General features: G+C 35.7%; 1 protein-coding gene across 6 annotated transcripts in view; it reads right to left on the bottom strand.

The window, feature by feature from the left end:
• The window catches only part of ABCB7 (ATP binding cassette subfamily B member 7), a 170,754-nt gene that overhangs the window by 80,668 nt on the left and 75,191 nt on the right, over positions 1-14,895 (bottom strand). For all 6 annotated transcript variants that reach the window (XM_072816569.1, XM_072816573.1, XM_072816571.1 and 3 more), the window contains one exon: positions 2,078-2,155. In XM_072816569.1, the coding sequence (XP_072672670.1) occupies positions 2,078-2,155 (78 nt within the window). The remainder of the gene's footprint in view (positions 1-2,077; positions 2,156-14,895) is intronic.

Here is a 14,895-nt window from a genome sequence, read left to right as displayed (position 1 = left end):
CAGTTTAGCATAACAAAGCAAAACAACTTCACAATTAGCTTACAGAGACACTTATACAAAGAATATTGAAATATAATACTCATACATAAATTACTTTCTCTAAATAGCTTTTGAAATTAATGTTTAAAAACTTACATTACACTTCTATTTGACTTTATACAAGCTTTCATACTGTCATTTGCTACTATAGTACTATATAATTTTACTAGATCACTGGCAAGGAAAGTATATCATGCAGTTAAGTCATCATATCTTATCTGCATTCCACATGTATACATTTTTGCTTTATACCTTAATATAGTTCATTTTACATAACTGATTCTTTTCCTTATTCTTGCTCATATAGATGTATGTATATATACATATCAATGTATTTAATACTTCCTATCATATGCTATAGTAAAATGGATGCATATTTTGTCTTTCTTGCTATATGGTAAATTTCTTGAAATTAAAGACACTCTCTTTTATCTTTGTATCTCCCATGGTCTATACCACAGTGTCTTGCACATGGGCAAGACAGATTTCAATGCTTAATGGATTACTTTATAAAATAGACCTATCTATAAATCTCCCAACTAGCCTTAAAAATACAGAAACATCTTTCTACTTTTTAAAAAGGTTTTAAGATTCTTAGGTTAGAGAAATATAAAAGTTATACTTGAGAAAATATAATGGTCATTTGAGAAAATATAATAGTTAAGAAAGACAGTAAAGCTTAGGTTCAAAATCTAAACTTCTTAATATTTAAAGTTTTTCCACAATTAAATCATACTTAATGAAATAAATACATATAATGTTTCTTCAGTAGCCATAATAATCAACAATTACTGAATTAATGAAGGGCAAGATCTTTACAGACACAAATGTGTATCAATGCCAAATTATAATAGTATAAGCTTTGGGCCAAGCTATGAAAATGGAATCACAAAAAGCAAAAGTGCCTTCTTATTCATACTAGTGGAGAACAAAAAAAATAATTGTCATAAATGGGTTATTGATTCTTGGATCAACAATCTTAAAGCAGTTTTAAAAGGAAAACATTGGGATCCCTGGGTGGCGCAGCAGTTTGGCGCCTGCCTTTGGCCCAGGGCGCGATCCTGGAGACCCGGGATCGAATCCCACGTCGGGCTCCCGGTGCATGGAGCCTGCTTCTCCCTCTGCCTGTGTCTCTGCCTCTCTCTCTCTCTCTCTCTCTCTCTCTCTCTGTGACTATCATAAATAAATAAAAATTAAAAAAAAAAAATAAAATAAAAGGAAAACATGAAATATAAATTTTAGTGCTACAGTGTTTTTTGTGGGATTTTTTTTTCTCCATTGAAAAGACTAAGCAACAAATTATTTCAAGGGGTCTGATGAATACCAAAAAAAATAATGAGGTCTTTGACAAAGCAAAAGATTGAAATGTAATTCACTTTTACAGCATCTGCATAAATTAGAACAAACCATTGTACCTTATAGTGGCAAATAATCATTAATCAAAAAGAAATAATAAAGGAAGTACTCAAGGCTAGGCTGTCTTCTAATTTTCTAGCCTTTTCTATCATGGAGAATTGCCTGTATAATTTTAGAGCACTGAGAAATTGTAAAGTTGTCTTCCACTTATATTAACAATGTAAAATAACCCATATCAACAAGTAAAGTAACCATCAGGCTCCAAAAAGCTTAGAGTCCCTTCATACTCTGACATCTGAATATCTTCTAAGGTAAAGGAACTTCACTCACTTGAAAAGCTTATACCATTCCCTGTATTAGATACAAATTACAGGGATACAAATTACAGGGAAAAATATAAGTGTCAACAAGCTGCCATTACATTTAAAAAAGGATTCTGAAAATGGTACTTTAGCTGGCACTGATCTCAAGTGATTCAGAGAGTTCTTTAGGAGTAGAAAAATAATCAAGGTATCTACTACTATTTCCAGTAGCCAGAACGTAATTTCTTATTCATCTTTCAGTATTTAGAAAAGTATTTTGAAAAAATGAGAAACACAAAATATGTAGTACAAATTTGAAAATGTTCAAAGGGCTTGCATACTTTTCTGAGTTATATATAGAAGTATCTGCTTAATCTTACCCTGGTAACATCTAATATCTGTCTAGAGTTGCCTTTTCCCAGTCTCTGCCATGTAGTATATCTTAACGATTCTGGGATCTGAAAAAGAGAAAAGAATGAGGAAAAATTTTCAGAGTAAGTAATATTAAAAGTTTGTTCTATTCTCCGATATATACGTTAGGAACCTCTAGTATAAAATGTCATTGAAAGCTACTAATTCCTTCTTGACCTTCTGACTAGTTGATCTCTGATATAAGCAGTGTTGATGTTCTCAACCATTACTATTACAGTGTTACCACCGATTTCTTCATGTCACTTAGTAATTACTTTGTATATTTACATGCTTCTATGTTGGCTACATATATAATTGTTATATTCTCAATCTGGAACTTTCCCTTTTATCATTAAATACTATTCTACATTGTATCTTGTTACACTCTTTGTTTTAAAGTGTCTTTTGTCACATATAAGTACCACTATCCCAGCTTTCCCTTCACTTCATTTGCATGATAAATGTTTTTCCATACATTCACTATCAATGGACATGTGTCTTTAAGTCTGAATGGAGTCTTGGGAGGAGGAGGAAGATACCAGAAGAGTAGGGGTCCTCAACTCCTCTGGTCCCACGAACTTACCTAGATAACCTTCAAATCATCCTGCACACCTACGAATTTGACCTGATATTTAAAGAGAGAACACTGGAATGCTACAGAGAAAAAAGTTTTCGATTCAAACAAGGGTGCATTTTACTTAGGTTGTGGATGATATTTTTGATTCAGCCCACTAATACACTCACTCTGCACTGAACAAAATGACTAGAAGGAAGAATTCACCACAAAAGAAACAACCAGAAACAGTACTCTCTGCCACAGACTTACAGAATATGGAATTCACTTCGATGTCAGAAAGCCAAATCAGAAGCACAATTATAAAGCTAGTGGTGACTCAAGAAAAAAGCAGACTTTGTAACTGCAGAATTGAAATCTAACCAGGCCGAAATTAAAAATCAATTAAATGAGATACAATCAAAATTGGATGTCCCAACCCCTAGGGTTAATGAGGTGGAAGAAAGAGTGAGTGCCATAGAAGACAAGTTGATGGTAAGGAAGGAAGCAGAGGAAAAAAGAAAAACAATTAAGAAACAATGAGGAAAGGCTTAGGGAAACAAATGATAGCCTGAGAAGGAAGAATCCACATAGAACTGGGATTCCAGAAGAAGCCGAGAGAGAGAGAGAGAAGGCCACAAAGTATATTTGAACAAATCATACCTGAGAACTTCCCTAATTTGGGGAGGAAAAAAGCCATTCAGAAACAAGAAATAAAAAAAAAAAAAAAAAAGAAACAAGAAATATACCGGTCCACTCGAAAAATTAGTAAAAACCATACAACACCTCGACATTTAATAATGAAACTTGCAAATTCCAAAGATAATGAGAAAATCTTTAAAGCTGTGAGAGACAAGAGATTCTTAAATTCTATGGGGAGAAATATCAGATTAACACCAGACCTCAACACAGAGACCTGGCAGACCAGAAAGGGCTGGCATGATATTTCAAGGTACTAAATGAGAAGAACTTCATGAAGCCAAGAATACTGTATCCAGCAATGCTGTCATTCAGAAGAGATGGAGATAAAGAGCTTCCAAGATAGGCAGAAACTGAAAGAATCTATAACCACCAAACCAGCTCTGCAAGAAATATTAACAGGTACTCTAAAACAAAGAGGAAGCCCAAAGAAATAATCCACAATGACAGAGACTGAATAGGTATTACGATGACACTAAACTCATATCTTTCAATAGTCTGAACGTACATGGGCTAAATGACACCATTGAAAGACAGAAGGTATCGGACTGGATAAAAAAGCAATCCCCATCTATTTGCTGTTTACAAGAGACTCATTTTAGACATAAGGACACCTCCAACCTAAAAATGAAGGGATGGAGAAGCATTTACCATTCAAATGGTCCTCAAAATAAAGCTGGGGTAAGCAATCCTCGTATCAGATAAATTAAAGTTTATCCCATAGACTGTAGTAACAGATGAAGAAGGACATATATCATACTTAAAGGGTCTATCCAGCAAGAAGACCTAAAAATCATGAATATTTATACCTCTAGTGTGGCAGCTGCCACATATATCAATTAATAACCAAAGTAAAGACGTACTTAGATGATAATACACTAATAGTAGGAAACTTCAACACAGCACTTTCTGCAAATGACAGATCTTCTAAGCACAACATCACCAAAGAAACAAAGGCCTTAAATGATACACTGGACAAGATGGATTTCACAGATATTTACAGAACTTTCCTTCTAAACGCAGTTGAATACAAATTCTTCTAAAGTATACATGGAACTTTCTCCAGAATAGACCACATACTGGGTCAAAAATCAGGTCTCAACTGATACCAAAAGATTGGGATTGTCCCCTGCATAATTGCAGATGACAATGCTTTGAAGCTAGACGTCAATCACAAGAAGAAATTTGGAAGAAACTCAAACAAATGGAGGTTCAAGAGCATCCTACTAAAAGATGAATGGGTCAACCAGGAAATTAGAAAACAATTTAAAAGATTCATGGAAACTGATGAAAAACAAGATACAACCGTTCAAAATCTTTGGGATACAGAAAAGCAGTCCTAAGAGGGAAAAGCATCGCAATACAAGCATCTCTCAAAAAATTGGGAGAAAATTCAAATAAACAAGCTAACCTCACACCAAAGGAACTGGAGAAAGAACAGCAACTAAAACCTACACCAGGCATAAGGGAGATAACAAAGATTCAAGTAGAACTCGATGAAATAGCAGAAGAACTGTAGAACAAATCAACAAAACCAGGAGTTGGTGTTTTGAAAGAATTAATAAGATAGGTAAACTCCCAACCAGCCTTGTTTAAAAAAGAAAGAGAGAGAGAAAAGACTCATATTAATAAAATCATAAAATAAAGAGGAGAGGTCACAACCAATACCAAGGAAATACAAACTATTTTAATAACGTATTATGAGCAGTAATAATTAACAAGTTAGACAATCTGGAAAAAATGGATGCATTTCTGGAAAACCACAAATTACCAAAACTGGAACAGGAAGAAATAGAAAACCTGAACAGGCCAATAACCAGGGACGAAATTGCAGCAGTCAAGAAAAACCTCCCAAAACTCAAAAGTCCAGGGCCAGATGGCTTCTCAGAAGAATTCTATTAAATGTTCAAAGAAGAAATAAACCTACTCTACTAAAGCTGTTCTGCAGGATAAAAAGGGACAGAATACTTCCAAAGTCCTATTATGAAGCCAGATCACCTTGATTCCAAAACCAGATAAAACCCCCACCAAAAAGGAGAATTATAAACCAATATCCCTGATGAACACCAATGCAAAAATTCTCAACAAGATACTAGCCAAAAGGATTCAAAAGTACATTAGGAATATCATTCACCACAACCAAATGGGATTTATCCCTGGGATGCAAGGCTGGTTCAACACTCATAAAACAATCAATGTTATAGAACACATCAACAAGGGAAAACACAAGAACCATATGATCCTGTCACTACATGCAGAGAAAGCATTTGACAAAAGACAGTAGCCATTCCTGATCAAAACTATTCAGAGTGCAGGGATACAGGGAACATTCCTCAGCATCTTAACAGTCATCTACAAAAAGCCCACATCAAATATCATTCTCAATGGGGACAAACTGAGTCTTTCCCCTAAGATCAGGAACAAGACAGGGATGTCCACTCTCACTACTGCTATTCAATGTATTACTAGAAGTCCGAGCCTCAGCAATCAGACAACCACAAGAAACCAAATCCATTGAAATTGGCAAAGAAGAAGTCAAACTCTCCCTCTTTGTAGATGACTTGATACTATATACAGAAAACCCAGAAATCTCCACAAGATTGCTGGAACTCATACAGCAATTTGGCAGTGTGGCAGGATACAAAATCAATGCCCAGAAGTCAGTGGCATTTCTATACACTAACAATAAGATTGAAGAAAGAGAAACTAAGGAGTCAATCCCATTTACAATGGCACCCAAAACCGTAAGATACCAAGGAATAAACCTAACCAAAGAGGTAAAGGATCTATACCCTAAAAACTACAGAACACTTCTGAAAGAAATTGAGAAGACACAAAGAGATGGAAAAATATTCCATGCTCATGGATTGGAAGAATTAATATTGTGAAAATGTCTATGCTACCCAGGGCACTTTAAACGCTCAATGCAATCCCTATAAAAATACTTTGCACTTTTTTCAGAGTTGGAACAAATAATCTTAAGATTTGTATAGAATCAGAAAAGACCCCAAATAGCCAGGGGACTATTGAAAAAGAAAACCAATGCCGGAAAAAAAAAAAAGAGAGAGAAAAAGAAAACCAATGCCGGGGGCATCACAAGGCTGGAATTCAAGTTGTGCTACAAAGCTGTGATCATCAAGACAGTGTGGTACTGGCACAGAAACAGACACATAGCTCAGTAGAACAGAATAGAGAACCCATAAATGGGCCCTCACCTCTATGGTCAACTAATATTCAACAAAGCAGGAAAGAATATCCACGGGAAAAAGGACAGTCTCTTCAATAAATGGTGCTGGGAAAATTGCACAGCCACGTGCAGAAGAATGAAACTGGACCATTCTCTTACACCATCCACAAAGATCAACTCAAAATGGATGAAAGATCTACATGTGAGACAAGAATCCATCAAAATCCTAGAGGAGAACACAGGCAACACCCGTTTTGAACTTGGCCACAGTAACTTCTTGCAAGATACATCTATTAAGGCAAAGGAAACAAGCAAAAATGAACTATTGGGACTTAATCAGGATAAAAAACTTCTGCACAGCAAAAGCAACTGTCAACAAAACTAAAAGAGAATCTACAGAATGGTAGAAGATATTTGCAAATGACATATCTGATAAAGGGCTAGTCCAAGATCTATAAAGAAGTTATCAAACTCAACACTCAAGAAACGATCCACTCATGAAATGGGCAGAAGATATGAATAGACATTTCTCCTAAGACGACATACACATGCCCAACAAGCACATGGGAAAATGCTCCAAATCACTTGCCATCAGGGAAATACACATCAAAACCATAATGAGATACCAGTGAGAATGGTGAAAATTAACAAGACAGGAAACAACAAATGTTGGAGAGGATGTGGAGAAAGGGGAACCCTCTTGCACTGTTGGTGGGAATGCAAAGTGGTTACAGCCACTCTGGAAAACAGTGTGGAGGTTCCTCAAAGAGTTAAAAATAGAGTGACCCTACGACCCAGCAGTTGCACTGCTACTACTAATCTACTGGAGATTTACCTCAAAGATACAGATGCAGTGATAAACCAAGAAAACTGCACCCCAACGTTTATAGCAGCAATGTCCACAATAGCCAAACTGTGGACGGAGCCTCAGTGTCCTTCAGCAGATGAATGGATAAAGAAGATGTGGTATATATATAAATCGAATATTAGCCATCAGAAGAGACAAATACCCACTATTTGCTTCAATGTGGATGAACTGTAGGGTATTAAGTTGAATGAAATAAGTCAATCAGAGAAGGACAATCATCATATGGTCATCATCATCATATGGTTTCACTCATACACGGAATATAAGAAATAGCGAAAGGGATTGTAAGGGAAAGCAGGGGAACTGAGCAGGAAAAATTATAGAGGGAGACAAACCATGAGAGACTCCTATCTCTGGTAAACAACCAAAGGGTTGCAGAAGGGATGGTAGGTAGGGTTATGGGGTAAGTGGGTGACAGGCACTGAGGAGGGCACTTGATGGGATGAGCACTGTGTGTTATTCTATATGTTCGCAAATAGAACTTCAATTAAAAAGGTTTTATTAAAAAAAAGGTTTTATTTGCTTATTTGAGACAGAGAAAGCATAGATAGAGAGGAGGGTGACAGGGAGGAGAAGCAGGAAAAAAACAAAAAACCAAACAAACGGAAAAAGTCTGAATGGAATCTCTTACAGGATGCATACAGATGTGTCTTGCAATTTTGTCAATTAAGTCACCCTATATCTTTAAAATTGAGCGTTCAGTTCATTTATATTTAAATAAATTATTGACAGGTATGTACCTAATTGCCATTTTGTTACTTGTTCTACAGTTGTTTTTGCAGTTCTTTCTCTTCTCGCTCTCTTCCCTTGTGGTTTGATAGCTTTCTTTAGCGTTATTCTTTGATTCCTTTCTCTTTATTTTTTGTGTATGTACACAGGTTTGGGATTTGTGGTTAGCATTAGGTTCATAAATAACATCTAAAATGTAACAGTCTATATTCGGTTACTAGCTGTTAATATCAAACACATTCTAAAAGCATTAAATTTTTTTACTACTGCCATGTTTTATGTATATGATGTCATACTTTCCACTCTTTTATGAATACCTTGACTGATGTTTGAATATATAACTGTCTTTAATGTTTTTGTATTTAGCCTCCATACTGGTTTTATATTTTATTTTTTTTAAGATTTTATTTACTTATGAGAGAGAGAGAGAGAGAGAGAGGCAGAGACACAAGCAGAGGGAAAAGCAGGCTCCATGCAGGGAGCCTGATATGGGACTCGATCCTGGGTCTCCAGGGCAGGCCCTGGGCTGAAGGTGGCACTAAACCACTGAGCACCCGGGTTGCCCATCCATACTGGTTTTATAAGTTATTAATCTACCACTTTTATTCTATTTATCTGTGAAATTTTTTCCTTTCATAATTTTCTTACTCCCGATTATGACTTTTTCTTTCCACTCAAAGAGTTCTTTTTAATATTTCTTGAAGGCCAGTTTAAAGGTTATGAACTCCTTAACCTTTTGTTTGTTTATCTGGGAATCACTTTATCGCTCCTATTCTGAATAATAACCTTGCCAGGCAGAGTATTCTTGGTTGCATATTTTTCCTTTCAGTCTTTTAAATGCCACTTCCTTTTTAACTGCAATGTTTCTGATGAAAAATCAACTGATAGCCTTATGGAGTTTCCCACATAATATACATAATTCCACCCCAAAACAGCAAAATACACATTCTTTTCCAATGCACATGCTGCCCTTCCAGGACAGATCCCATGTGAGGTCACAAAACAAGACTTAATAAATTCTAAAAGACTGAAGTCATATCATGCATGTTTTCTGAACACAATGGTATAAAACGAATCAGTAGCAAGAATAACTTGAAAAGAACACAAACACATGGAGGCTAAATAACATGCTACCAAACAATGAATGGGTCAACCAAGAAATCAAAGAGAAAATTTTAAAAATACATGGAGATAAAGGAAAATGAAAACACAGCAGTATAAAATCTCTGCGATGCAGAAAAGCTGTACTAAGAGGAAAGGTTATAGCAACAGAAGCCTATTTCAAGAAACAAGAAAAATCTAAAATAACCTAACTGTACACCTAAAGGAGCTACAAAAAGAACATGCAAATACCAAAGCAAGTAGAAGAAAATTTTAAAAATTCATCAGAAATAAAAGAAATAGAGACTGACAAAACAATAGAACAGATCAATGAAGCCATGAGCTGGTTCTTTGAAAAGATAAACAAAATTGATAAATTCTAGCCCAGACTCATCAAAAAAAAAGAGAGATGACTCAAATAAATAAAATCAGAACCGAAGGAGAAATAACTGACACCACAGAAATACAAAGGATTATAAATTAGCAGTATGAAAACTTATATGCCAATAACTTGGCAAACTATAAGAAATGGATAAATTCCTAAAAACATATAACTTTTCAACACTGAATCAAAAAGAGAAAATTTGAACAGATCCATTATACACAAGGAAATTTTATCAGTAATCAAAAAACTCCCAACAAACAAAAGCCTGGAACCAGACAGCTCTACAGGTGAATTCTATCAAACATTTAAAGCAGAGTTAATACCTATTCTTCTCAAGCTATTCATAAAAATAGAAGAGAAAGCAAAGTTTCCAAATTCATTCTAAGAGGCCAACATTGCTGATACCAAAACTAGACAAAGACAAACACAAAAATTAAAACTACAAGCCAATATCCTTGATGACCATAGATGTATAAATCCTTTACAAAATATTAGCAAAGCAAATCCAACAATACATTTAAAAAAATCATTCACCATGACCAAGTGGAATTCATTCCAGGGAATGCAAGGGTGGTTCAATATTCACAAATCAATCAACGAGATACATAACACTAATGAGAAAAAATAAAAAGAATATGATCATTTCAATAGATGTAGAAAAAGCATTTGACAAAGGACTACATCCATTAGTGATAAAAACTCTCAATAGTAAGTTTAAAGAGAACATACCTCAACATGATAAAGGACATATGTGAAAAACGTAGAGGTAACATCAAACTCGAAGGTGAAAAGTCCTGTTCTAAGATCAGGAACAAGACAAAGGGTGTCCACTTTTACTCAGCATAATACTAGAAGTCCTAGCCATAGTAATAAGACAACAAAAAGAATATAAATAAAGCATCCATATTGGTAAAGAAGTAAAACATTCACTATTTGCAGATGACAAGGTATTATATATAAAAACCCCAAAGCACCAAAAAATGACTAGAACTGATAAATTAAGATGCAGGATACAAAATTAATACACAGAAATCTCTTGCAATTCTATACACTAATAATGAAGTAGTAGAAAGTGAAATTAAGAAAACAATCCCATGTACAACTACACCATAAAGAATAAGATACCTAGGAATAAACTTAAGAGATTTCTTTTATTGCTCATAAATACACATAAATCCCAAACCACAGGCAATGTTAGAGAGATGATTATGCTTCTATATATGCCTTAAAAGATAAAAAAATAAAAATTAAATGTGGGGCTCAGGTATAAAGTAAATTATATCACTTATTTAAACGGTCAAATTGTATTTTCTTTTTTCCTTCTTTTAATCTAGGTTTGCCTTTTTTTTCCCCCTGAAGTCCTCAAAGTCTTCAACCCCAATTCTTTCTAAATGGATTTTATTCACTTTTAAAATACTCCCCCCCTTTTACTAACTCCCTTTACTGTATTTTATTATGTTCTACCTCACATCTGTTCCCTGTTTAGTCTAAATCTAAATGCTAAATTTAAAGAGTGGTCCCAAGATCAGTTTTGCTAAATATGTCCATATAACTAGCAGATGGACTCCAGCAAAAGATTCCGTAGGCCAAGTTTTTGTTTTAATAATGTTTAAAAAGTGGAGTTGAAAGGAGCCAGAATTAACAACCTCTCCATGGTAATACCAGAGGTATCTGTAAAATGGACACACATCCTTCTGAAATGCACATTCAATTTAGTGAGGAAGAAATATGGTTCTCAGGTCAAATCTCCCCTAAATGGCAAATAATACTTAGGCTTTCCTTAAGCTATAAATACATGGTACAAATGGATTAATGTTTCAATATAAATGTTAATGTTGTACACTGCAAAACAGAAAAAAAACAAATCAATCAAAAACTAACATCCATATACAAAAAAGGTAACCAAATTAACTCCATTGATTTCTAAAATGTAATGAGCAGTTGTACATTCCTGTTTATGTATGTTTATGAACATATAATACATATCCTGAATTATAAATATTTCAAAAATACTAATGGCTATTTTCATATTGACTTGCCAAACCCAAGCTCCCACATGACTCTACATATCCTCAAACTCCACAAGCCATCCACTGTAATTGGTGCCTTTTGGGGGCTTAAAGCAATTGTTTCCCTCACTGACTTTCTCCATATTCATACCTTAAACAATCTTTACTCTCAAATTTCCTGTTTTCCATAAGTTCCCAGTTTAAGTAACCAGACATCGAGGAAAATCTTGTCTGTTTGCACATTTATATGCAATTTAATATTCTTTGCCTTTCAAACTTTGCCCAGTTATCTCAAGTAAATATCCACCTTCTTTGCTCTCTCAAAATGATGCCTATAAATGGCCAATATCTAACACATGAATGTTGGTAATACACTTAAATAGCAAAACTTTCCATTCTGAAGTGATGTTGATCAAAATTAAAACAACTTACCATAAAATATAAACTCCTGAAAATATCTATAAACCCCTTCAGAATATCCAGCTATCTAAACTTCTTTAATCAAACCATTTTGTTCCATAAGCATCAGGATTCAAGGTGAATAATTTTAAATTGTTCATATTCAAATTGAACCTCTAGTACTAAAAATAGCATTGTTAAAATTATAAACTATTTCTAACATATAAAAGTTCAGAAACAAAATGAATACAGGTACAGTCAGTATCCAGCTTAAGAAATAACAGATAAAAAGAAATCTCTGATATGCCCTTCTACGTTATCTGCTTCCTATTCCTCAGAGAGAATCAGCATTGATTATTTAAAATCTTTCACTACAAAAGAAAAAATAATAGTCACATAATGGGTTAACTTCTTCTGAGGGCTAGTCCCTCCACTTAAAATGTTGTTTCAATTAGACTCAGGAAAGATGGCAGAGTAGGAGGATCCCGAGCTCAGCTTGTCCCAAAGACATACTGAAGTAACAGCTACATCTATGTGCTAATAACTCTAAAGAGGACCTGAAGACTGACAGAACTTCCACAGCTAATTGTGGACAGAAGGCCACATAGAAAAGGATAAAATGAGTAAGACGTGGCTGTGAACTAAACCCCCAGCACAACTGACTATGCATGTAGGGACATCACAAGCACTGAGAAGAGGATCAGATCCCATATCAAGCATCTCCATCACTGGGAATCCACACTGGGAACACAAGTCCCCATCTAGTCTAGCTTTGAATACCAACAGGGCTTAACTCGTGAAGGCAACCCAGTCTGTAGCCTTAAAGTGCCAGCACACTAAATAACTCAGCCTGAGATACAGCACAGAAGCAGCAGTTTAAGAAGTACCTGAGGGGGGCCTAGATGGCTCAGTTGATTGGGCATTTGCCTTTGGCTTTGGTCATGATCCCAAGGTCCTGGGATTGAGCCCATTGCCAGGCTCCCTGCTCGGTGAGGAGTCTACTTCTCCCTCTTCCCTCTACCCCACCTCCCGCTTAAGCTCTTTCTCTCTCAAATTAAAAAAAAAAAAGCCCCTGGGGTATAAGTGAAGATTTACTGACTAATCTTAAGACGTGTGCTGGACAGAAAATTATCTATAGATTTCTCTAGGAACAAAAGCGTTGGCATGTGCCACTTCTCTTCCCCTCTCCCAGCCTAGAAAGCTGAATGTTTGTGGAGGAGCCAACACTAACACTCTTCATCTACCTTGCTAGCACTGCATGTCCCACCACAGAGGAAACAGGAATATTTCCTAAATTAAAGAACAAGGGAAAAAACCACAGAAGGTTAAATGAAATGGAGATACGCAATATATTTGATAAAGAATTCAAAGTAATGGCCATAAAGATACTCAATGGACTTGAAAAAAAGGTGGATAAACATATAGAGAATTTCAAAAAAGAGACTGAAAATATAAAAAAGAACTACTCAGATCTGAAAAATTCAATAACTAAAGCAAAAAATATGCTATAAGGGAATCAAGAGCAGATTAGAAGATACAGAGGAATTAATCATCAATCTACTAGATAGGGTAATGGAAAGTAAGCTGAAGAGCAAAAAGAATAAACAATAATAAAAAATAAGAATAAGATAAGGGAAGAGTGCATCATCAAGCATTATAGGAATCCTAGAATAAGACAGAGAGGGAGACAGAAAACTTTTTCATATAAATTGGTGCAAACACTGTGGAAAACAGTATGGAGGTTCCTAAAAAAAGTAAAATAGAAATACCGTTATCACCCAGTAATACTGCCACTACTGGATATCTAACTCAAAGAAAACAAAAACTAATTTGAAAAGATATATGTATCCCTATATTTATTTCCCTACTATTTACAGTACCCAAGATTTGGAAACAGCCCAAGTGTACGTGGATGAAGAGATTAAAAAAGATGTGGCTTCAACTACTGGGAAAATGGCAGAGTATGAGAATCCTGGGCTCACCTTGTCCCATGGACACACCAAGATAACAGCTAGACCTGTGAAACTAACTCTGAAAATGACCTGAAGACTAACAGAAAAGACTTATTACCACAGTTAATCTTAGAGAGAAGGCCACATCAAAAATGGCAGGAGGAACAGAGATGCAGCTGAGAACCAAACCCCCCACTGAGACTTAACCATTGGGGCTTAACTTTGTGAGATTTTACAATCAGTGGGGATAAACTCTGGGTACTTTAAAACTAGTTTAGCTCTAGGAAAGCCAGAGGGCCATAGGAAACGGAGTGCTTGCCCTTAAAGACCCAGCATAAAAATAACTCATCCAAAACACAGCACAGAACCAGCAGTTTAAAATATACCTAGGATATATATGATGGGCATTTATTCATTAGTTATAGAATGCTTGCTGGTGCGGACAGGGATCTTTAGCACACTCCCTAAGAACAAGTACAGTGAGCATGCTTTCTCTCCCCAAACCCCAGATTAGATGGCCAGACAATTGAGGGAATGAACAAGAACAATCTATCTTGCTAGCACATGCCCTACATCCGAGTTCTCTTGCCTATCTGCCCCATCCAACTTGGCCCACTTGGCAAGCATCCCACTGAAGCAGCTCCTGCCCCAAACACCCTACAATCAAACCTGAAAGTGAATGAAGCCACTACAAAATGACTCCTACTCTGAGGAAGATGACTGCATATAATTGTGTGCCCACCCTGTTGGGGATTTACCCCAAAGATACAAATGCAATGAAACGCCGGGACACCTGCACCCCGATGTTTCTAGCAGCAATGGCCACTATAGCCAAACTGTGGAAGGAGCCTAGGTGTCCAACGAAAGATGAATGGATAAAGAAGATGTGGTTTATGTATACAATG

This window comes from Canis lupus, chromosome X (assembly GCF_048164855.1).
Source record: "Canis lupus baileyi chromosome X, mCanLup2.hap1, whole genome shotgun sequence".
NCBI classification, from domain to species: domain Eukaryota; kingdom Metazoa; phylum Chordata; class Mammalia; order Carnivora; family Canidae; genus Canis; species Canis lupus.
This window is presented reverse-complemented; position numbering and strand designations above follow the sequence as displayed.